This window comes from Bubalus bubalis, chromosome 7 (assembly GCF_019923935.1).
Source record: "Bubalus bubalis isolate 160015118507 breed Murrah chromosome 7, NDDB_SH_1, whole genome shotgun sequence".
NCBI lineage: Eukaryota > Metazoa > Chordata > Mammalia > Artiodactyla > Bovidae > Bubalus > Bubalus bubalis.
The window spans coordinates 101205714-101231410 of record NC_059163.1 but is presented as its reverse complement, the minus strand read 5'-3'; the positions used below and the strand labels follow the sequence as shown (position 1 = coordinate 101231410).

General features: G+C 43.4%; 1 protein-coding gene across 2 annotated transcripts in view; it reads right to left on the bottom strand.

Annotated features, from left to right (window-relative positions):
* The window catches only part of TSPAN5 (tetraspanin 5), a 181598-nt gene that overhangs the window by 30549 nt on the left and 125352 nt on the right, over positions 1-25697 (bottom strand). For both annotated transcript variants that reach the window (XM_006049509.4, XM_044946189.2), the window contains exon 2: positions 2272-2322. In XM_006049509.4, coding sequence (XP_006049571.1) covers positions 2272-2322 — 51 coding nt within the window. The remainder of the gene's footprint in view (positions 1-2271; positions 2323-25697) is intronic.

Below are 25697 nucleotides of genomic sequence, written 5' to 3'. Positions count from 1 at the left end.
ACGGGACAGGGACTCAGCATCATTTGCTGCTGCATCCTCACCCCCAGACTCAGGGCCCAAACATATGGCCAGTGTGCACCATACTGAGCTGTTACATGTCCTTTACCCTCAGCTACCTCCGTGTAGTCCCAATTCACAGAGTTCTGCTACACAGTAGCTGGGCAACCCTGGCCAAGTAACTCCAGCTCTGCAGAGAAGCCTTCCCTTTGGATACCAGCCCTGAAAAAGGAGGGAACTGCTATTTCATCCCTCCCTAGAGACCACATCCAGAGAAGGCAATGGCACCCCACTCCAGTACTCTTGCCTGGAAAATCCCATGGATGGAGGAGCCTGGTAGGCTGCAGTCCATGGGGTCGCTGGGAGTCGGACATGACTGAGGGACTTCACTTTCACTTTTCACTTTCATGCATTGGAGTCGGAAATGGCAACCCACTCCAGCGTTCTTGCCTGGAGAATCCCAGGGACAGGGGAGCCTGGTGGGCTGCAGTCCATGGGGTCGCATAGAGTCGGACACGACTAAAGCAACTTAGCAGCAGCAGCAGAGACCACATCATCCCCTTGCTCTGATGTTTGTATGATACTGTCGGTTTTAGAATTTTGTGATTTAATCAAAGAAGAGACATTGGGGCGACTGATGAGACAGAAGGATAATTATATTTCACAAAGAGAAAAACCTTCAAAACAACATACTGTCTGTTTATTGCTAGAACAGACAATTAGTTCATATAATGCCCTCCAGCGTCTTTTCAGAGCAGATAGAAATGGACTGATTAAAGGAGAGTTATCAAAGCTATATGATCTGGCCCTGAACCAAACAGAGGGCTTCTAAAAGTGGAATTTCTGAGATTCCACCAGTACAAACCTCCAAGCTTATAAAGGGATTGACGCAGAAGCTGATCATAATCCAAAAGAAGGTCAGTTATTCAACAGAAAAGTTTCTGGAGATAAAATTCTGTTTTGGGAACTTAATTTGTTTCCCTTGATGTATAGTCACCACTCTTCCTCATAAGGTTGCTGGAAGGTGGTTCATTTTCCATAAACATTTCACAATCTGTACAAGTATTCTGAAAATAAACAGATGGCGGTTCAATTTCAAAACTCGGGATTTACTTTGAGTTTTACTGGATACAATTTATCTAAACATTGTTTTACTTGTGGAAATGCTTTCTTGCAGCTGAAGGGCTTTTGTTTGCTGGACTTTCTTAGTTCTTCTCTCCTTTCCTAATACACAGACCACTTCAAAGGAATGCCTGACTTCAGGCCTTGGTCAAGCTCAGAGGGTGAAATGTCAATGTGATAAGAGAATGGTCTTCTGGGAAAATTTCAGCTAAACGTCTTAGTTTACAACTTTTAACCAATCCATGCACGCCCTCACTCTCATAGGTGGGAGATGATAAAGCTTTACTGTGTAGCCAAATGCCAGAACAGATAAAATGCTGCCAATGATCTCATGTCCAAAGAAGGAAGAAAAAAGGAGTATGTATTTATTTTTGAATTCCACTGCTTGGCGTCAGAAGGAGAAGCTGCAGAAAAAAACTTCAAAGGTATGGATGGGAAGGGAAGTGGAGGAATGGACACATGGCAGTGTTGTCGTGAGGGTGTTGTTTACATAATAAACCACCCAGAACATTGTGTCTTCATATAGCCTTCTCCATAGATCCAGATTTATTCTTTTACTGTGTGATATTTGATAACACAGCTTGGATATTCCTTAACATTTCCAATCAGCACACAAGTGTTCACACTCTTTAGCAACACTGATAAGTTTTATCTGATTTTCAAACATGAATTGTATCTAGTTTCTTCCATATGTACCACATGCTAATAGCTTAGCACATAATGTTCACACTCAAATATAATCTTCACAGCTTGAATAATCTTCCAAAGGGTTTTTTAAAAAGTAAAAGAGAAAAAAAGGCTCCAGGTGCTTATTTAGTATTGTTAGTATTATTTATATGCATTACTGAAATTCTTGTGCCAGAGTGTTCCCATGTTCCATGGGAACATGTCTCTCCGGCTAACTGATAAAATTCCAATTACACATTCTGTGTTATGCACGTGTGTTGTTACTTCTGTAATTATTCTGGTGCAATGACCGATTTAGGCTCCATTCTTGAATCTTTGAACTGTGACATTATTTTTCAGGGGTACTTTTTCGTTAAAGAGCCATGTTTCCATACACTTGGCAGTCATCAAAGAGGAAAAAGAGACAACATATAATGTGCAGCTTCTTACAAACAAAATGTGTGATTTTAATGATGTTTTACTTACTTTTTCATTCCACGCCCAGAGTCCGATTCCAAGAAATGCTATTCCCAAAAACTGAAAGAAAGCAAGAAAGTGGTGTAAGTATGAGAGTAAATGCCATATTTTCACTAGTACAAAGTTTCAATCACTTTTCTTTTGGTTACTTTATCTGCTGAGAAAGTTTTCTCTAAAACCTAACGGTCTTCAACAAGAAATACCACCATCCCCTTGATAAAATTATCACTGCATTAAGAACAGCACTTGCTTAGAAGTCATTCAGATTATAAAGAATAATAATTAGGTAGAATCTTGAATAAAATTAAAGTCATCAATAATGTCTGATGCTGCCTTTCCGGACTGGAGAGGAAGCAGTGAGTACGCCATAAACCTAAGCATGATGTTCACTAGAAAATGGATAACTAGGGGCATGAATTTAGCAGATTTGGAAATTTTCTCCTTGCCATCATGCCATCATGAATGGGCTGCGGCAGGGAGGGCCTGCAGAAACCCCAGTGTCCCTCAGTCAACTCTTTATCACCCCTTCTAAAGGGAACAGGACCCTTATCAAGTCCAGGATGACCCAAAGAAAACACCTGGAATCTTTGTCAGAAACTTATAATACTTACATTGTAGTTGAAAAGGCTTCCATGACTTGGCCTAAACTCAGTGCTATAACTTCATGCATAACACAGAGCACACAAATAACATGCAAGGTTGAGCTGAAAATACACGGACTCAGCCATCCATCAGCTGCGCTGAGTATAGGGCGAGAGAGGGGAGCAACAGTAACCAGGGGCATAGTCCATTTGAATCAGTTCTCACGGCATTCTATCTCCTTTAAGAGACACGTTTTTCCAGCACACTTAACATCTCTGAAATTGGGATGTGTCTTAAAAATGATGGTGTCTCAGTTTAATTGCTTTTTTTCCCCCCTTGACTGTACCTCAAATAATAGTGTGTCTTATAACCAGAGTTCCACAGGTTTGGTAACACATGGCACACGGCTGTCCACCCACTCAGAGCTCAGTGATCAGGACTGGCTGTAACTGGCCACAAGGAAAGACACATCTTAGTCCTCATCTTTATTATCCACAGCAACTCTGAGTTTCCTCTCCAAACAGTGAGGTGAAAAGAGGGTGGGCAGGTTGAGACTGAGGGCCGTGGCGCACGCTGTTTATTTTACTAACATCTTGATCAAGTTAAACGTCAGGGAAGCTGTCCACTGAGAGGGAGCCTTGGAGAAGATGAGAGTGAGGGTGGTTACTCTCTCCAGTTTCAGGGAAATCTGAGAAGGGTCCACCTGGCGAGGTCTTCGCCATTCGCAGCGGGGAGTTACTGACACTTTGTAGGCAATGGCTAACAAATCCAAAAGGGGGCTGGGAAAACAGCAGGAGCAGAGGGAAGAGAACGAACGGGAAATAACACAGAGGAGTGACTGCTTGGAAAAGGTGGTGGTGTTTTTACAAGCAGAACTTCCCAAGCCCTGGACAACTATCTGACACTGCACTTGATGCACTCCGAGTTCCTACGCAGAAAAGCTCGGCACCGTGGCCTTGATGGAGCAAAACCGAAGGACCCCTTTCTTCCAAGCTACCCTTGGTCACGGAAGTCTGAGAACATTTAGAAAAATGTATTTTCAGCATGCCAACAAAAAACCAGTATGCTTAGCCTCTCTAGTGCCCTGACCAGAATGCTATTTCACTTTACAGTTCCTATCGGAAGCCACAAATGCACCAGCCTCTCAAATGACTCAAAATATTTCTGGGTCTCTACAGTACAAAAATAATGCCACTCAGCATGTCACTCTCATTTTCATAGGTCCCCGCACAGTAGGGTAACAGAGACAACTGCACACACGGGTGACCATTAGACCTACATCCTTATTGACATCAGACTCAGCCCAGGGAAATCTGAGACTTTCTCATGTTAAAGCCCTTTGCGGACAAAGGCAGGTCACTCCCCTGATGCAGTGAATCACAGTGTCATCCCGAGCAATGGTGGGATGCTGTGACAGAGGACACCATGGCCTACTGTCCCTCTTGCTGAGGAGGGCAGACAGGTCATCGCTGAGGTCCCCTGCCTCACTGCTAACATTAACTTCTCTTTATTACTTGTGCCTAGTGCTTTTTGTATGCCATGTCTCTCTTAAGCATCACAACTATTTATTCTGAAGGAGGCATTATTATTAACTCCATTTTAAGAAAGATTAATTTGCTCAGAGGCATACAGCTTCCGAGTAGAGAAGCAGAGATTTGGACCAACATGAATGTAACAGCAACATTCGTGTTCTTACCAGTAGTGATAAGTCCCCATTTTCCTCTGTGGGACAGAAAGTTGATACATTCAGATTAGAAGTATATGGGATATGATGAGGACATTATATGTACCCACCCAAGGAAGCAATGGGAAGTTGAGAGGGTAAAAAGAGACAAGAACCTTGCCTTCACATGCAGAATGGGCTGTAGAACAGACATTCCCCATGCTGGTGATAGCAACGGAGTAACATAGAAAACAGCAATTCAGTGGTGGGTCAACTTTGTCCTCTTTGAATAATCTTTTTCTTGGGAACAGAAAGATTATTTGTCACTTTGAAAAATCTTTTTCTTTCCCAAATCATATAAACAGATTGGAAACAACATTTTTGACAAAGAAGAGAGAAAAAAAAAAATCAGGATCTGAAGAAGACTGAAAGACAATTTCCTTTACAGTTTTGCTCCAATATTTCCTGCCTTAACTGTGACCTCCCAAACAACGTTTGAGGAGTTGGAGAAAGACACTGAATCTGAAATCCAGGAAAGCACTCAATTGCTAAGCGAGTGGTGCGGGGCCGGGACCTCAGCCCGTACATAGCTCTACGGCTCCATCATCAGCCAACATCCTCCCAATGACTCTCAGCCCATATGCTTTCTTTTAAAATCAAGTTGTTCCAGCTCCAACAATTAAACAGAGAAGAGCCAAAAAAACAGACACAGGCACGCAGCACTTGAAGCACACCGAGTTTCCCCCTTCCCACCTCCAGAAGAAAAGGCGACCATAAACCCCCAAGTTGACCTTGTTCTGAAACCCAAAGGCCACTTTACAGGGAACAAATGAGAACATTAAAGTCAATTCTTTATTCCTTTGAAATAGAAACAAGACCAGATCTGAGGCATCCTCCCATGTGGCAATATATGCAAACACACAGGCAAATGTTTGTCTATCCAACTTTGATGTTTTAAAATGAATATTAATTTTGCCAACATTTGTCAAATGCTAATTATGAACTAAGCACCATACTAAGTACTGTGTTTTATATGAATGAGTTAAAACAGCAGTGCCTAACACAGCAGGCTCCCAGCCACGGGGCACTTGAAACATGGTTAGTTCAAAGTGAGATGTGCTAGTAGGTGTAAAATATACTCTGGATTTAAAAGACTTAACATTCTGAAGAATGTAAAAGTTCTCATTAACAGCTGCTTATTTATTTTTAATTGGAGTATAGATGATTTACAGTGTTGTCTTAGTTTCGGGCATACAGTAATGTGATTCAGTAATACATATATATCAATATATCTATTCTTTTTCAGATTCTTTTCCATTATAAGTTATTTAAGATGTTGTAGTTCCCTGTGTTATATGATACGTCCTTGTTGTTTATCTATTTTAAGTATGTAGTACATATCTATTAATCTCAAATTCCTAATTCATTCACCCCCACCTTTCCTTTCTTGTAACCATAAGTTTGTTTTCTACTTCTGTGAGTCTCTATTTTGTGAGTTTATTTGTATCATGTCTTTAGATCCCACATAAAAGTGATATCACGTGATATTTGTCTGACTTACTTCACTCAGTATGACAATCTCTAGGTCCATCCATGTTGCTGCAGATGGCATTATTTCATTCTTTTTTATGACCTTTTTTACAGGTGTTTTATTTTTGATTACACGTTGAAATGATGATACTTCAGCTATATTGGGTTAAATATTTTAAAAATTAATTTCACTTATTTTACTATTTATTGAAGTAGTTGATTTATAAGATCATATTAGTTTCAGGTATACCACATAGCGATTCAATATTTTTATAGATTATACTCAGTTTAAAGTTACAAAATCATGGCTATATTTCCCTGTGCTGTATAATGTATCCATGAAGCTTATTTAATAGATTTTTTAAAAAATACAGCTAGTGGAACATTTAATTTAAATTATATATGTGGCTTGCACTATATTACTGTTGGACAATGCTGTTCTAAAGTATACCACGATAATACCATGCAGTAGAAATATTATCCCCATTTTATAGATAAGGAAACTGAGACTTAGACACATGGAGTAAGTCTCCCAAGATTACACAGGGGCCTGAGCTGGGCTGCTCAGGCAACTTGACTCCTCGGTCCAAGCTCCAGACTATTATAGTATTATACTTTGCCAAGGTGCATAAAATGTCTGTTCAGCCAAACAAAGGATGGAGAATTATACTGAAACTCATGTTTTAAGACTCAAAAGTACTTCTTTAATTTCTATGTATTCAAAGCAAAGTATGTTTTCCTGACTAGGAATGAGAACAGCACATGGGTAGAAACAGAGAGGAGCGTGTGGATGGAAGCCCACCAGGCTTCACAGAACAAGAGCCAGCAGAGCTGATCCTTAAGAAAAGCTGGAGAGGACAGTGGCCCTGTGATGTGACTAGGACGATGGGGCTTCTCTGCCAGGAAGGTCACACCTGCCCCGTTTCCTCTTCCTCCATCTGTTGTTTTTGTCCTTGCTGAGCTCCCAACATATCAGAAATGGACCAATGTTCCATTATGCTACTTGGTACAACAACGGATGCTTCGAGAAGCCATTCACTCATCTATCTACAACCTTCAACAAACATTTTTCAAGTTCCTACTTTGTGGTAGGCACTGCTTTTATCTTGTGATAAATGTAGGTAAGAAAACAGACATAGTCCCTGTTTCCGGAGATCTTAAAGTCTAGATAGAAAGATACATCTTTACCAAGTAATGTGAAAAAGACAAAATCACCCTTAATGATGCTCTAAAGGAGAAGAACATAAGACCAATACAAATGATAAGAGGGAGATTTGACCTAGAATAGTAGTCCAGAAAGCGCGTGTATGCTCAGTCGTGTCTGACTCTTCACGACCCCAGACTGCAGCCCACCAGGCTCCTCTGTGCATGGAATTTTCCAGGTAAGAATACTGGAGTGGGTTGCCATTTCCTCCTCCAGGGGATCTTCCCAATCTAGGGACTGAACCCACATCTCCTGCACTGGCAGGTGGATTCTTTACTAGCTGAACCACCAGGGAAGCCAGTCTAGGAAGGCTTCCCTAAGTAAGTGACATAGGAACTGAGGGCTGCAAGACAAGAAGACATTAACTGGGAAAGAAAGGAAGGCAGAGTGATTCAGGTAGAGGGAAGGGAATGTGCAAAGGCCCTGGGGTGAGAGAAGCACAGCAAGTAAAGGGTCTACAGGTGACTGGTATGACAGGTGCACAGACAACGGGGGAAGCAGGGAGGTATGGCAGGTGTGCAATGAGAGATGTAAGCAGGACCAGCCTACTCAGGGTCTCGTAAGTCACATTAAGGAATCCAGTCATCACCCTAAGAGTGACAGGAAGACGTTCAGGGCTGTATGTACGTAGCTCGCTGAGATGGGGTGAGAAAGCAGGTTTTTATCAGATTTGGTCTTTGGGAAAATGACTTGAGTTGCAGAAAAGATGAGAGTTCAGAGTAGATGCACAGCAGCTAGGAGGAGAGAGCTTTGGTCATGCAGATAAGACCCAACTGCATCCTGGACTGAAATGTACTGAAGAAGCACATGGAATCGAGAGCATTTAGAAATAAAACTGGTATCTTCAGAGATGCCTGGATATGGTGACAGGATGGCATGGGGTTAAGGGTGAAGGAGAGGGAAGTATAATATTAAGGATAGTGCCTGTGTTTCTGACATCTTTTAAATGGAGACTATGGCTTCTCTAAATCCATCTTATGCCCTCTCTGACAGAAATAACGCTCGGGTGTCAATTTCATAACTAGCTTGAGATGTAGCAGCATTTCTGAAGGACAGTTTTCTTTCGTGGGTATTTTGGCTGCTCTCTGAATTCTCTTTGAAGCAAGTTTCAGCTTGCATACTTTTAAAAAATAAATTATTTAAAACCTGTATACATGTCCACCACCTCCTACAACTTTTACTCACAAAAGGAAGCAGTTACACATAGCTGTATGTTAAAGTTCACAGGCAATTCTTTTTTATCCCCCCACAGGCAGTTCTTAAATGGACATTTTTGATCCTCTTTGCTTAAAAAACAACAATGAAATCTGCCTGGCACCCTATGAACAGACTCGAAATAACAATGCAGCAAGGTAAACACAGTAGGGGAAGATAAAAATCAGGTCAATTTTCTCACCTAACTGGAACCTGGAAAATATCATCCTAAATAACAATGGAAAGAACTTTTATTCCTTAATCATTCTGATGACGTTGTTTTAAAAATCATAAGCTGTGCCTGAATAAACAGGAGAGATGCATTTTAAAACCTTTGGCACAGAAGAGAGGAAAGGGAAAGAAGAGGTGTATTTTCCTGGAGCACATGTACGTTTTATGAAGATGTTTTTCTGACACCTAAGTCTGACCCAGACTCCAGGTCTGGCGGGGTGGATGAGCGGAGCAGTCCACACAAGTGTGCTAAATACTTCTGTTAACAAAATCTATATTGTCTCTATCAAACATGGGCTGACGCAGGAATAAAACGCCTCTGGGCATAATTCTTGCCATGTCAGAGGAGTATAAACACGGGTTAGTGGAAAATTCAATACGCAGAAAGGCAATCCCAATTTTGCCACTGGGTCCCCATGTCCCAGTTTGTACAAAGTGTCCAGAATCCTCATGATAAGATGGCATGGCAGATAAAGTACAGACTTGTAAACAGGATATTTCCCATCTGAGCCAGGGTCAACCTCTCACTTCACTTTGCCCTCGTGGCCTCCTCATGCAGCCCGAACACACGCACCCGGAAGAAGCCCAGCTCTGGCTGGGCTTGTGGTTTCGTGACCTCGGAAAGGCTCCTTGTTTGCTCAGCACACATTTACTGAGCATCTGCTATGAGCCAGGTAGCCCTCTAGGGGCCCTGGATAATTATCACTGGGAAGCGAAACAGACAAATGTGCCTGCTCCTGCAGCTGACATTCTCATCGGGCCATGTGGGGAACGAAAGACCCTAAAAAGAAGCATATGTGAGTTAGATCACGTACAGCTGTAGAAGACGAGAGACACTGCGGGAAAAGAGAGCAGCATGGGGGAGTGAGGTGTGGTCCAGGGAGGGGTGAGCTGCTGTGAGGCTGAAATGGAGCGGACAGAGCAAGTCTCCACCAAGAGAGTCACGTAAGCAAAGACACGAGGGACGTGAAGGAGCTGGCTGGTAGGTGTCAGGGAACCGAGTTCCAGGCAAAGCAGCAGCCTGGCTAAGGGCCTAAGCTAAGGTGTCCAGGTTTAATGGAGGAATAGGGGCCACACTGGTTGGTCTCTGAAGGCTGTGGCGGTGACTGGTTTCTCCTGGAGACAGAAGGAACCACAGGAGGGTTTCCTGATTTCCCAGAGCCCCCTGGTCCTAATGTGTCAAACAGAGATACTAAGGGCCCCTGAGGAAAGACAGCAACTTCAGGGTCAATGTGACAGCGTAAGGACTGGATGACTCAGAACTCAACTGACATGCCTGAATAGTTGGCACTTCCTACATGTCTGTTCCCTCCCCATCCTCAGTCCTTTCTCAGCCGCAGCAGCCTCTCCCCAGACCTAGGCCAGGTCAGGGTGACTCCTGCTCCCTCTAGGTGCAGTCTTGCCTCCTCCAAGGATGAGAAAGCATCCTCGTTCAGGGACCAGCGGCCCCTCTCTTCTCAGCTGCTGCACCTCTCACACATGGACCCTTACCTGACATTTACACACACAGGGCTGAAAAGTTGCCACATGGCCCGAGGTCAGACTCTGGGAGTGATGGGGGCTGTGTTAACTGGACAGCATGTGCTATTTAAGGGGCAGGAACACCTGCCTCCAATGAATCATCTCCTTCCCCTGCACAGGCGGGAGGATCCTTCCAGGAACAGCGTCTACAAGTACCCCTGCGTGTTTACAAGAAACACACTCCAGTCAGGATACCGAGACCGAGTTTAACCTCAAGTCTTTCCTCTTTCTTGTCTCGTCAGTCTCGTTCTTGAATACTGAGAGTCACTGGCGTCAGAACTTCAAAACCTGCTAATTCTGAAACCCCACATTATAGTAAGTTTCTCCCCATCAGGGCTTCTCAGTGCATTGTCCTTCCCCCTAACCTTATCACTCTTCACTTTTACTTTATACCCTTCATGATTTGATTTGGTTCCTTTATATCCATTCTTAAAAATGGAATCTTTGGGGAAGAATGTGGAATATAAATTATAACCAATATCGGGACTTTTCTGGCAGTCCAGAGGTTGGGACTTTGCCTTCCAATGCAGAGGGTATGGGTTCAAAAGCTGCTCAGGAGGTTAAGACCCTACATGTCGCATGGCTGAAAAACCAAAACATAAAACAGAAGTAACAACCAAAAAAGACTTTCAAAAAGGTCTACATTTAAAAAAAAAATCTAAAATAATTATAAGTAATATTGACTGGGGCAACATCTCCATCTACACCCCCCTTTTATGAAAACTGGCCACCCCCCCCAAGGGTGGGCCCCTGCAGTCATGTATGCAAAGAAGAGCCCAGCCCCTCTCCGCCCTCTGTAAATTGAGCAGCAGACTGCAGTAGGGCCTGCATCTCAGAAAGAGCCATTTATTCAATACGAGACCAGAGTCTCTCTTGCCCAGAAATCGAGTGTTGGACATGGTGATTTTTGTCAGCTTCAGTCTCCCTTAGGCTGAAATAGACTGGGCTGCTATGTGGAGGGAGCATGCAGATACAGAAGCAGAAAAGGGGGACTTCTGTTCCTGCCCACTCTCCACTCCTCATCCCCAGCACCCCGGCCACACGTCCTGATCCTGAGTTCCACGCGATGCCCCTGGGTCCCTACTGTACATCTCCTCCTCCCATCCTGATTCAAGTTACTTTGGGAGCTTCCTGTTACTTGCTACCAAGAGGGTCCTAAGACAAAAGTAAGAGCCTAGTTTCCCTCGTGCTTAGTCTTGTGACAAGCTGGCTATAAACAGTTAAGTGTGTGGGACAGGCATGAGCACGATGGGGCTCCAGAGACGAACAATGATCTGGTGGAGGGTGCTTTTCCCAATAGCTGAGGACAGACCCTGGTGGCTCTGAACTACCGGGAAAGCTGTTGTGACCTAATGTGAGAAGCTACACGTGATTCAGCCATGTTCTTCCTCAGAGAAAGGGCTGCCTTCTGCTTGCTGATTGAATTTTGGAAGCAGAATGACACAGCCAGAACCCCAGAAACGGTTCCCAGGCAGAGACGTGGTTCCCAAGCATTACAGATCTGTGTTTTCTCCTCCTGTTTTCCCAGAGAGGAGGGCAGGGCTCTCTCTGCCTTTGAACTCACTCTGCACCAGGTGACAGCCAGAGCACCTCTTGAAGAAATGTCTACAATCCAGGGACAATCTCGTTCACAAATTCCTTTGTTAACATTTGGAGCTTAACATTTTGGCAAAAACTAGTGCAACTGCAGTTTCTCAGTAATCTGAGATGGGAAGGGAGAGAAAGGCAGGGAGGGCTCTGCAGGCCGTATAACCCATATTCCTCTTGGAACTCTCTCAGGCAATGCACGCACACAGAAAGGAACATAGGGGATCGTGCAGTTCTGGATGGAATCACGGAGGCTGCAAGTTTACAGACCACTGATCTTTGTCTCAGTCAAAGCCAGGCGTATACTGCCTGGATACTCCATCTATACTTCTCTGATAAGATAAAAACCAAGGCTAAGAAGAGACCACACAGATGTTCTGAAAGCTGAGGAGGACTGAAGGACTCAAGAATTTCACACGACAAGTATGAGAAGTAAGCTATCTGCAGACAAACATCAGCCTTGTGGAAATAAGCTCCTGTTTGCATTAAACAGCCAAGCAGTGCAGCTCCAGCGAACAGCAGCTTCAAAAGTTTAAGACTCTCAGATGTAACTGTTTTTGTGTTGAAACATCATAAAGCTTTAAAGAAACATCTGAGGCAAGGCTTAATGGTAAATGCAGAGAAAAATTAAAATAGGATTACTCTTTTTTAAAAGCACAAGTAGGATTATGTATTTCCATTCCCTCAATAAATACATAGTTTCTATATACACCGGGCACGATGCTAGAGGCCAGGACAGGAAGGTCACAAGCATAACAGTTGGTCTCTTAAAGAGCTAACTGTCGAGGGGCAGAAAGTGGGAACAGGTAAGTAAAATCAAGACTCAAGCACAGGGAATGGCATGGCACCTGCCCGGATATGCAGAGCCACAGAAACAGAGGGGAGGCCCTGGCTCCCTGCGGGGTGGGGTGGGGGCGGGGGGTCAGAGGAAGCTTCCTAGGAAGTGACAGGGAAGGAGAAAGGAAGTGTCTCCTGCAGAGGAAGCAGTGCGTGCAAAAGGAACAAAGCCTGAAACAGCCGGTCCCTCAGGAAACCAGAAGTGCTGCCTGGGCTGGAGCGGAGACATCAGGCCAGGCCCCGGGCCAGCAGCGACTCCCAGTGCGGGTCCTGCTCCACAGACTTGTCAGAAATGCAGATTCTCAGGGGGTCCCAGGCCTACTTCCTCAGCAACTCTGGGGATGGGGCCCGGCAAGCCCTGTCTTAACCAGCACTCCAGCTAACTGTGGTACCTGGTGAAGGCTGACATTGCTAAGTAGGCTGTGTGTGTCCTGGGGACTAAGGCACCACCAAGCTACTTGAAGCCAACCAAGGATTTTTGGCAAGGCGGTGACAGGATCAGACTGCATTTTGGAAAAATCATTGCAGTACAGTACAGAGAACAACTAATCTCAAAAATATACAAGCAACTCCTACAGCTCAACTCCAGAAAAATAAATGACCCAATCAAAAAATGGGCCAAAGAACTAAATAGACATTTCTCCAAAGAAGACATACAGATGGCTAACAAACACATGAAAAGATGCTCAACATCACTCATTATCAGAGAAATGCAAATCAAAACCACTATGAGGTACTATTTCACGCCAGTCAGAATGGCCACGATCCAAAAGTCTACAAGTAATAAATGCTGGAGACAGTGTGGAGAAAAGGGAACCCTCTTACACGGTTGGTGGGAATGCAAACTAGTACAGCCACTATGGAGAACAGTGTGGAGATTCCTTAAAAAACTGGAAATAGAACTGCCTTATGACCCAGCAATCCCACTGCTGGGCATACACACTGAGGAAACCAGAAGGGAAAGAGACACGTGTACCCCAATGTTCATCGCAGCACTGTTTATAATAGCCAGGACATGGAAGCAACCTAGATGCCCATCAGCAGATGAATGGATAAGAAAGCAGTGGTACATATACATAATGGAGTATTACTCAGCCATTAAAAAGAATACATTTGAATCCGTTCTGATGAGGTGGATGAAACTGGAGCCTATTATACAGAGTGAAGTAAGCCAGAAAGAAAAACACCAATACAGTATACTAACGCATATATATGGAATTTAGAAAGATGGTAACAATAACCCTGTGTACGAGACAGCAAAAGAGACACTGATGTATAAAACAGTCTTATGGACTCTGTGGGAGAGGGAGAGGGTGGGAGGATTTGGGAGAATGGCATTGAAACATGTAAAATATCATGTATGAAACGAGTTGCCAGTCCAGGTTCGATGCACGATACTGGATGCTTGGGGCTAGTGCACTGGGACGGCCCAGAGGGATGGTATGGGGAGGGAGGAGGGAGGAGGGTTCAGGATGGGGAACACATGTATACCTGTGGCGGATTCATTTTGATGTTTGGCAAAACTAATACAATTATGTAAAGTTTAAAAATAAAATAAAATTAATAAAAAAAAAAAGAAGGGACGTGAGACTGCGGGTGAGATGAGTAAGGAGGTTCCTGCAGTAATTCTGGTGACAGTGACATGAGCCCAGAAAGGCAGAGGCAGTGGCAGTAAGATGAAGACGGAGATGAAGGAGGAGATTCTGCAGGACATGGTGACAGGAAGCATGGGGTATAAGGTCAAGATCACGGTTTTCTCAACAAGAACGCTTCAGTTTCCACCCTAAATACGTGACAATATGGGCAAGTCACTCAATTTCTCTATTCCTCAGTTTCCAAATCCATAAAATGAGGATACTGATTTTCCACGAAAACACTGCTCCATGGAAGCAGAGATTCTTCCAGCTCCTTCTGTACCCCCTACACTTAGAACAATGTGTGATTCACAGTAGGTCTTAAATAAACATTTGTTGAATGAATGAGTGAATTTAGTGGTGGGAGATGAGGAAGAAAGGAATCTATGAAAATTCCCAGGATTTTAGCTGGAGCAACTTAATAGCCTACTGTCCTTCTCAAAGTTAGGAATGTGGGTGAGGGAGAAGATTTTAGGAGAAACATCCATTTGTGAAATCAGTTTCAGACACGTTGCCACTCAGATGGACTCAGATATGCAAGTTAAGGTGTCCTGGCAAAGTCGCATGAGGGCCAGGAGGCCAGAGCGCACACTCAGGTGAGAAATCCAGCTCCATCACTCACAGTGTGACCTCGGACAAACAGCTGACCCTCTCAGTTCTCTATTTCTTCCTCTCCAAATGTGGAGACAGCAGTATCCGTCTCAAAGAGCCACTGAGGGAGACTGGAAGCAATAATGCACGTAATGTGCTTTGAAAAGGGCCTGGCACGCAGGACATGCTCAATGAGTAATTGTTCCTGTAGTTATTGTTAAGGCCACGTAAAGAGTCTGTATTAAGGCCACGTAAAGAGTCTGTAGAGAAGAGGACCGCGGCATCATCCCGGAGGACTGTGAGATTCATGGTGAAGTGCACAGAGGGAACTGGAGGGGGGATCACAGAGGTAGACAGAGGGGTGGCAGGAGACCAAGACAGACAGCTGCCCCCAAAAGCAAAGATAAAAAGTCTGCCACTTGTGATTAAATGTTGAAGTGAAGAGTCAGTCGTGTCTGACTCTTGTGACCCCATGGACTGTAGCCCGCCAGGCTCCTCTGTCCATGGGATTCTCTGGGCAAGAGTACTGGAGCAGGTTGCCATTTCCTTCTCCAGGGGATCTTCCCAACCCAGGGATCAAACCCAGGTCTCCTGCATTGCAGGTGGATTCTTTTCCATCTGAGCCACTAGGGAAGCCGAACAGGGCTGCTCTGCTAAGCAAAAGAGCTGACACAGTGGAGACTGCTTGTGTTCAACTAAACTGGAAATAAAACGTAGAACAACAAGAAAACATTCAACACAAGCGCTTCCCTTATTTCAGACTCGTCCCTGGCCTTGGAGGCCATGGGCACAACCACCAGACAATCCCAGCAGGATGCCTGAGCAAGCCAAGATGAGCTGAGACAGACAGCGGCCACCACAAAGGAACTTGGGACTGGCCTGGGCTCACCTCCGTAATGGCCTCTGCCTTTGTAAAATACAAAAGGGAGAGAGTTAGGCAATGGGTCTCAAAGACTAACAGACTGGGTGTCAGGAAACCCCAGGTTTCATACTAGCGTGTGAATTTGGGCAAGTCACTGGACAACTGTCTCCTCAAGTATAGATGGAGAATAACAACTCCTGCTCTAGATACACAGGACTGCAGTGACCAACACGAGGGAAGGGAAGACGTTTTGAAAAGGATACCAGATATAATTAAAATACCACATTTCACCCATCTGATAAAATTACAGTGAGACACATGCTGTTGCCACCGGCTGTGTCGTCGGAACATATGCAGCCCTTAAACGTCCGTGCACAGGAGCTGTTCATGGGATCTGTGCTTATGTGGGGTCTGTTTCCAGAGTATTTTATGTTGGCAGATCATTTTCTTGAGTTTCTGCACTCCTTATGAATCGATTGGCATTACAAGTGAGTCATTTGTGACAGACTATCTTTTCAAGAGACGTGTACAGCAGACAGCCTTAGAAGACGGAGACAGTGTTCCCAGAAACGTTGCAAAGGCTGCAGCAGACTTGCAACCCATTATAAAAGTTTTGAGTTCCCTAAATTCAGGGCTCCCAGCCTATAACACAGCTCATTATGTGCACAGGTGTCAGCTAGCCTGCTCTGCATCACCCTGTGGAAACTGGGGCTCAGGGAAAGAGTGAAGAATGTTGATACACTGGCTACTAATATTGCGTCCTGTATCTCTGACCCAGGAGTCTGGCATCTCTACCAGCATCTATGACACTGAGGTAGGTAACTTGCTAGCTGGCGGGTAGCATACAACCTCAGCTCCCTCACAGCTCTTGACATTTAGTGGTACTGTTTTACAGGAGGGCTGGTGTTCCCCTCTCACCCAACAGACTGTTCCCTGGTGCCCAAGGCTTGCCCTGGTCTGCCATGTTGGAAGTCAGCTCGGTCAGAACTGAGGAGGCAGAGGAGCTATTAACTCAGAGTTATTTCTGGTATTCTTTAAAAAAAAAAAAAAAAAAGCTAATACAAATACTCCCTATGCCTGTGTATCTGTGTGTTTTAAATTTCTGTTATACCTTTTAAGGGCTTCCCAGGAGGCACAGAGGTAAAGAATCTACCTGCAGTGCAGAAGACACAAGAGATGCAGGTTTGATCCCTCGGTCGGGAAGATCCCCTGGAGAAGGAAATGGCAATGCACTCCAGTATTCTTGTCTGGAAAAGTCCATGGACAGAGCAGCCTGGTGGGCTACAGTCCAGGGGATTGCAAAGAGTCAGACACAATTGAGCACACAAATAGCAGAGCATGCTTTTTTTTAAAAAAATGTTTGCTTATTCCATAAAATATCCTTTCTTGGGAATTTCCTGGCAGTCCAGTGGTTAGGACTCAGCACTTCCGCTGCCAGGGCCCTGGGTTCAATCCCTAGTCAAGGAACTAAGATACCAGAAGCCTTGAGGCACAGCAAAACAAACAAACAATCAAATACACACATACATATATATCCTTTCTTTTCAGAGAAATATAGTGACATTTACACGTTTTCTGGGGGGAAAAGTGACTCCCTTACTGAACGAATTTTTTTTTGCTATAGTCAATGTATAATTCTCTCATTTAAAAATGTTCTTATTTAACTGTAAGTATTAAAAATTCTTTTAAGAAATAACTGCATATTTCAGGTGAATTTTAGTAATCATGTGTCTTAGTTAGAAATAATTATTAAAGAACACTAGGGGCATGTAACTCCAATTTTCCAGGCATTATAAATACAATGAGCGGAATGGTGGTGCCTATGCTCTCCACCTCCATCACCCACTCATCACCCACTTGCACAGCCTCCTCCCAGCCCACTTAGGCAAAACCCCTACAGGAAACCATATTCAGAGTATACTGACCTCTTGTTAGAATTCAGGATGTATAAAATGAAATCTTATTGATAACATCAGTAACAAAGGCATCCATGAAGTCACCTTTGAGAACCACTAGTTCATATTAAAACAGGACTCGAATTTTCTCCCAGTGGGCCTTTGAAATGCTAAGTTCTAAGAGAAACCTGCTACACCCTAGAATTGCCATGTACCCTTAATAGCGATCACAGATGTTGTAATTTTGATCCAATTAAATATGCACAAAAAAGAGTAATAGTAGGTACCTTCATTTCAAGCTCTTTTTACATTTCCACGTACATGTTTTAAATGCCCTTAATGTTTTTACTGGATTGACAGCATCTTTCTGATGCTTTATATTTGATCACAATCTAAGACATCTTGAGAGATGTATGTAGAATACATAGAGCACACCCAGGAGATACAAATCCATTGATTATCATGTGAAAGGAGGCCTGGAGGCAATTAGGCCTTTGCCGTGGATGACAAATAAGCCCCACATAAAATGTTCTATACACTGAGGCGTCTTTGATAGGTCCTACTGGCTCAATGACTCACAAAGGATGGGGAGAGAGAACATCTGAAAACAAAAGGGCAGACTGCCGGCACCATTTAGCTATTTATTCTGTATGTTCAGCTCAGTTTTTCCCCTTTCCAACTTTTCATGAAACCATAAAAAGAAATGGAATGGATTCTTTTCAACCAGGAACATCAGCACTGCATACTAAGGAGGAAAGTATTGGCTTAACACAGGGCCCATATAAACCACTAAATATCAACCCAGTCTCTCGAGTTAGGTATTTTTAATAGGGGAAGTGGGTTTTGACAAATCACTCTTTTATATGTTCTTTCATAGAAGAGTTGATCACACAGACTCTCGGAAATTAATTTACATACAGGACAAGCTGTAGCTGAACCATTCACAGCTTCAGGATGGAAGACTGCATTCTCAACAGGCACTGCCTTGGAAACTATCTGTGTATGTGCACTCTGGAATTTTCCTTTTCTTTTGGAATTGTCTGGAACCATTTCAAGATGAACAACAGCGTAAGTGATGTGTGAATAAGCTGTACCTATTTCCTCTCATTTAAAGATGCCCACAATTTTTTTGTTCTCTGAGCCAAAGCTGCAAGACATAAAAATGATTTGAAGACATAAAACAATGTGCTAGAGATCAACATGCTTCTAAAAGTATTTATTAATCCAGACGAGTGCAAAAAATGAATATGGAAATAGGAATACTTTTTAAAGACTAAGACCACATTTTCCTCAAGTTAAAAGGGATAGTATAAAGGGACCAGATGAGCCATGAATAGTAACATAATCAATGAGCATGGCCTTTGATGACAAACCATCGTTCAAATCTGGGCCCTGGCCAAGATAGATGTGACCCTGGACAGTTGACAGCTCTCAGTTTCCTCACCCATAAATGGTGGTAGTAACAGCATCCTCACAGGACTGATGTGAGAAGATCTGAGTTAAGGTAAGTGTTCTGTGTATAGTATGCACCCAATGAACAAATTATTATTGCAATTAAAAATGTTATGGAAAAAGTCTCTTCCTTAAAGGTCACATAGGCTCACAACAAAAAGCAATGATCATGTCATCTGTGTGTTAGGTCAATCTAGCAGATTTTTTACTGGAACTGAAATGTATATATCATGGGAAAAAAAAAAGATTATGAAGAAGATTTTAAACCTTCCTTCCCCACCCCCCCCACCCCCCCACTCCCCGCCCCACCATTTTTCAAGAAGCTTCTTCTCATTCTCAATACAAGATTTCATTTAAACCAGAGAGGGTTGCCATGGGAAAGTAAACCGCTGACAGTACACATTAGGTTCACACTAATTTATAAAGGTAGCATAACACTTATGAAAAATAAGCTGGCTGGACGCCCATGGTTTGCCCTTGAGTCTTAGCCAACAAGGAAGTTACATGCAATGTGATTAGTGAATGAGACCCTGGGTGATTAATTAGTGTTCGCATCAATCCCATCAGACAGGCTTTCAGCCAGTAATGTAAAATACGCCACCCGATTCTAACTTTCTCATCTCCATACTGACTTCCGTGTGAACATGACTTTGTCAAGCACTATAAATATTGAAGGAAGATTTCCTCCAAATCTCTTTTAAGACAAATCCCACTTCCTCTGACATATATCTTAGCTCTGATAAATGGCAGACTGGATGGGGAAGAATCAAAATAAGGAAGCTTCTGTGCAAATTCTCTGAGTGCTGAATTTAACTAAGCTCACTTCATAAGTCCCTACAAGTGCCTGATGCTCAAACGAGAAAAACGTGCCTATGGATGAACAGATTTACTATAAAAACCTAAGGGTCCGTCAGCCTCTTAAAAAACAAAGTTATTATAAAAACTGTGCATCAGTAACTTCTACTAGATGCTTTTTACGCATTTAGCAGTGTGTTATTTCCCTTTTCACGGCTTCATTGGATGTTAAGTAATTTGTTTTTAATCTATAATTCCCTAGATATTTCTGCTGTGTCCATTTCACTGTGGAAAGATGTCACCATGTCTAGATCTGCTGGTTTACATTGCTGCACAAACAGTTCTCTGCTATTATTATTTCAGACAAGCTTCTTAAATTAGATTTAAAAGAGAAAAATAACTTTGCTGAATTAAATCAGTCCCTTTAAATGAGGTCGACCTTTGGGTAGATAATCTGTGTAAACATAAAATGGGTCCTGCATGCCTCTAAATCTCATCATTAGTCAGGATCTCAAAACTGGGCTCCAAACATGAGATAATGGTGCATGGCTAAGATATAAATACTCTATTACGGTTTATATAATATTTTTTCATGGTAGATGAAAGGGTCTACATCAATAATACTACGTATGCTGCTGCTGCTAAGTCACTTTAGTCGTGTCCAACTCTGCATGACCCCACAGACGGCAGCCCACCAGGCTCCCCCGTCCCTGGGATTCTCCAGGCAAGAACACTGGAGTGGGTTGCCATTTCCTTCTCCAATGCATCAAAGTGAAAAGTGAAAGTGAAGTCGCTCAGTCATGTCCGACTCTCAGCGACCCCACAGACTGCAGCCCACCAGGCTCCTCCATCCCCTCAATATAGGATCTAGAGAACAGTGTATCTACACATGGAAACATATCTTAAAATGTCTTATGTTATAAAATGCAGGTCTCATAGGCTAAAATCATTATCTGTTCTATGCTGCAAAGGCCTGAGGTTTAAAGATACCAGTCTGTGCTTAATCAGAGAGGAGGCTGTTACTGATCTTTGCTCACACACTGCTGGGGCTGAAAGGCACCTCAGATCTAGCAAAGTCATGTCAGGAAACAGGAAATTGAGAATCTCCATTTAGAAGCTGGAAGCTTGATGCCAACCTGTATCATTCTTTTCCAGAGACACAGGAATCCAAGGCAGTAGTCATGGCAAGAAGCTTCTGCTGCTCCCGAGTCCACCCCAAACCCAATTTTATGGCTTTCGAATGTCAGGAAAGCAGCCAAAAGACTGAAGCAGCCAAGACACCAGGCAATTTCTTAACAAACACCTTGGAGTCTGAACCTCAGAGCAACGGGCAGGACTCCTGCCACACACACAGGCTGATAAATGACCACAGCGACCAAGCATTTGCCATCTAGTCACAGAGATAAGTCAATAATTAACCTAAAAACCAATTTTCAGTAAATTTCATAAATGAGATTGAGAAAAAAACAGTAAGTTCAGAGAAGGCCACCAGCTGCCAAGATGAGGGAAGATTACATGGTGGGGAGGGGGGAGATGGGTATCAGGGGAGGGTGAGACTGTCAAGAAATGGAGATGAGTCTTCCTAATCTGTGAGTTTTCAACCAGCAAGTTTGAAAACCTGCTGATATCAGTTTAGCAGGTCAGACCAGCATGTTCTATAGGGAACAGAATGTATTTCATGTGGCAAGATGAAGTACTACTTCATGAAACTTTTGTTTCATATGTAAAATGTACTTCTTATTGAGGGTCTTGGTCAAAATGTTTGAGAGTTTTATGGAAAATGAAGAGTGAAAGTGTCTGTCTGGCTGGAAAATAACAACTTGGTAATGAGGTCACTGTAGGCCAGACTACAGAGGGTCTAGAACATACTATCAAAGAATATAGATTTTATATTTTAAGGGCAAAGAGGTCATTATAGGTTTTTAGCTTTTCACCTTTTTTTATTTTTAGGTTTTGCCAACATGTACTATGCTTAGTATCTCACACACATGATCTCACTTAATCTCAACAACCCTCCTTTGAAGTGGGTATTATTATCTCCATTTCAGAGGAAGAAAGTGAGAATCAGACAGATTATATAACCAGCCCATAAAATGAAGCCAGGTCTTTTGACTTCAAAGCTCATAATATTTAAAAAGAAACAAAACAAAACTATGAAATGATCAGAGCCTGCCTTTAGGCATATTAATCTTGTACCTTCAAACAGCTAAACTGAATAGACTTTAGACAACTATTATTTGTGGGGTTTCTTTTGATCGTTCAGTTTCAGAATTTAAGATCAATTTAAATACACTCCAAATCTTAGGGGGGAAAAATCACACCAAAATCTACAGTTAAAACTGCACTTTCTTAATAACCCTAAAAAGATTTGAGTGAAGGTTCTTATTTCTCAATTGCTACATTAGTATACCTTTTATTTCATTCTGCAGTAATGAAGTTGGTGACTGTTATCACTTGAAAAGCTCTTTGAGGAAAATACAAAAATAGGTCCAAATGCAGAAGTCGGCCGAAAGCAGAAACACTGACATAAAATAAGTAACCCACTGCGTTCCTCAGACTCCCTCACTCTGGCCTCTATTCTTACACTCAGATGCTCTATCTGATCTTACCTCCAGGGACAACTGTGAGGACTCAGACTGTCATCTGTAAAGAGCGCAGAGCCCAGGGAAAGAAAGGCTGGAGAAAGTCTGGATATCATCACGGGAGTGGGGGTGTATGCGTGTGTGCTGAGAACCTGCCAACAGTCAACTTCCTAACACAAAAATGTGACAAAGAAGTAACAGTTGATAGAACAATGGTCTGTCTCATTTAACAGGGGGAAAATAAGAAGTGGCTGTATCTGATGAGTATAATATGGAAGGCAGGAGTATATTGAGTGGCAAAAGAGAGAAAATATGCTTCCCTTTTTCTGCTAAAAACAACACACAAGAATTAAACACACACACACACACACACACAAGAATCGAAAAAGCCCTCCACACAGTCAGAATAACCCAGTCGCCCAATGCCCAGAGAAACCAGGACAGTAAAAGTACTGCCCTGCCCAGTGTGTGAACTGGACAGAGAATGTGTACTGGGTGTCCAGCAGACCAGAAAAGCCAGCTGAGCACAGGACTCTGCCCTGCACACTCTGAATGAGCTAGCTGATGTTTCTTGACTGAAGTATGGACCCTCTTTAAAAGAAAAAATTTCTGACTCTCAGTGTTGACTTAATTTACTTTTATTAAGATAGTCCTTAAGCGTGCAGAATCAGAAAACTTGTATAAAGTCCAGAATACATTTGGAAATCAACTCCAAGCACTACCAAACTAACAGAACGCACACTAGCTACAATAATTAAATGTAACAGATGATGTTTTTCGCTGCCACTAAAACACTGATGTAGCATCCTGCCTGGTTCCAGCTTTAATCTGTTCTGGTGTTTTGACTTTCATAAATGTTTACCTAGACAACACTTGTTTATGAAAGAATGTTGAATAAAATAGCAAAAAACCCAGAGGGCAGATTGGGATAATCAGACCTCATATTTAACGCAAAGCCAGCCAATTATCATAATGAGGCATCATGATAACTCTGCAAAGCTCTCCTATTCACTTCAGAGGTAGCATGCGTGTGCATCTATGTGTCTGTGTGTGCATGTGCTAAGTCGCTTCAGTCGCGTCTGACTCTTTCTGACCTATGGACTGTAGCCTGCCAGGCTCTTCTGTTGGTGGGATTCTCCAGGCAAGAATACTGGAGTGGGTTGCCATGCCCTCCTCCAGAGGATCTTCCCGACCCAGGGTTTGAACCCAAGTCTCTTACGTCTCCTGTGTCAGCAGGCAGGTTCTTTACCACTAGCGCCAGCTGGGAAGTCCTTCAGAGGTAGCACTGCAACAGTATTGAGATTTGCATTTTTCCTGCTTTACTGAGATATAATTGTACACCTTAAACAGAATTTTTACTCAACAATGTGATATTTTGATACTTTGTGAAATGATTACAATCAAGCTCATTAACACTGCCATCACCTCAAAGGGTTACCTTTTTATGTATCTGTATGTTAATAACACTTAAGATCTACTCTCAGCAAATTTCATACATACTATAGAGTATCATTCAGAGAAGGCAATGGCACCCCACTCCAGTACTCTTGCCTGGAAAATCCCATGGATGGAGGAGCCTAGTAGGCTGCAGTCCATGGGGTCGCTAAGAGTTGGATATGACTGAGCGACTTCACTTTCCCTTTTCACTTTCATGCATTGGAGAAGGAAATGGCAACCCACTCCAGTGTTCTTGCCTGGAGAATCCCAGGGAAGGGGGAGCTTGGTGGGCTGCCGTCTATGGGGTCGCACAGAGTCGGACACGCCTGAAGTGACTTAGCAGCAGCAGCATAGAGTATCATTAACTACAGTTGCATTACTGTACATTAGATCTACAGGACTTAGTCACCCGGCATAACTGAAACTTTGTACCCTTTACCAACATCTCCTCTCCTCCACTCCCTTAAGCCCCAGGCGACCACCACCATTCTACTCTTTTACAGTCTGACTTTTCAGATTCCACATATAAATGAGATTATGTATTAACTGGATATCTAATCCAATCACTTCTAGAGTGAGAAACAGGCATTTTTTTTTTTCCATTGTGTATTTACCAGCTATGCTCACTACCAATGAACTACAGTGCAAGGTGCACAAGCCAGGCTGGTCCTGCCCACCCTCCCACAGGGCATGGGAGGATGGTGCTGACTGCTGCCAGTTCAGAGTGCCCACAGTACAGACTGCTTCTCATTGATCTTATTGCATCTTTGCAATTACCCCAGGGCAAAATGTACTTTATCTACATTTAACAGGTGAGGAGACAGTTGAATTAAGTGACTCGCCCACTGTCACCACGGTCAGATTGGCAGTGGTGAAGCCCGGATGTGAAACCAGGAAGCCTTCTTTGGACACCAGACCCCAAGCTCTAAACCGCACAAGTTTCTTGACCACTGCAATCACCACGTGGCCCCCACTCACACACTGAGAACACACAGAGGCAGGTGCAGCCCTTGCCTCCAAGCATTATCTTATAATGTGGTTGAGCACATGATCCAGAAGATGCTAACATCTTTAACTGTCCACTAGATATCTTCATTTGGTGGTTCCGCATTCAACCGAGAGAGGTGTGCCCTCAAAGACCAGAGACTTGCCCTGCAAACTGGTAGGGTCTATATTAGGATTTGAAATGATTACTTCTGATGAGTAAGAAACTGCCAGATGTGAGATCGAGTGTAAAAATCATATGCCCGATATAAATAGAAACAAGAGCTAACAGTTACTTGAATCCCTGAAATGGCCCTGGTACAGGTGAGCACTTTCTCTGTACGAGATCCCACTGACATTTCACAACAACCTTCTGAGGTGAACACCATTACCACCTTCACTGTGCAAGTGTAGAACCTGAAGACATATGTGGCCTGGCCTGGAGCAGGGAGCCAGGCATCCCACTCCAGACGCTGAACCCCATCCACATTACCGCTGGAGAAGAACTGGGACTTCTGCAACCAGCTTCCCCTGGAACCTGCCTGTCCTGTTTGGTCAAGAGAAATCATTCTGTCAGGAGAACACAGATTTATGATAAATCAGAAGCTTCTGGCTTTGAGTCCAAACACTAGTAGGACCCTAAGGAGTGGTGCAATTAAAGATGAAGAGTCTGAGAATGTTCCAGCAAAGAGGTCCACACTGCCATGGAAACACAAAGCTCAGCTTTGGTCAGAAAACTAGAGTGTGGTTGGTTCCTGCAGTCCCTCGCACTGACTGCCTGGTGGGAAAAGCACTGCTGGAGACTGCCACCAGCCTCAGGCACCGGGCTCGGGTCCACCCAGCCTTCCCCTCAC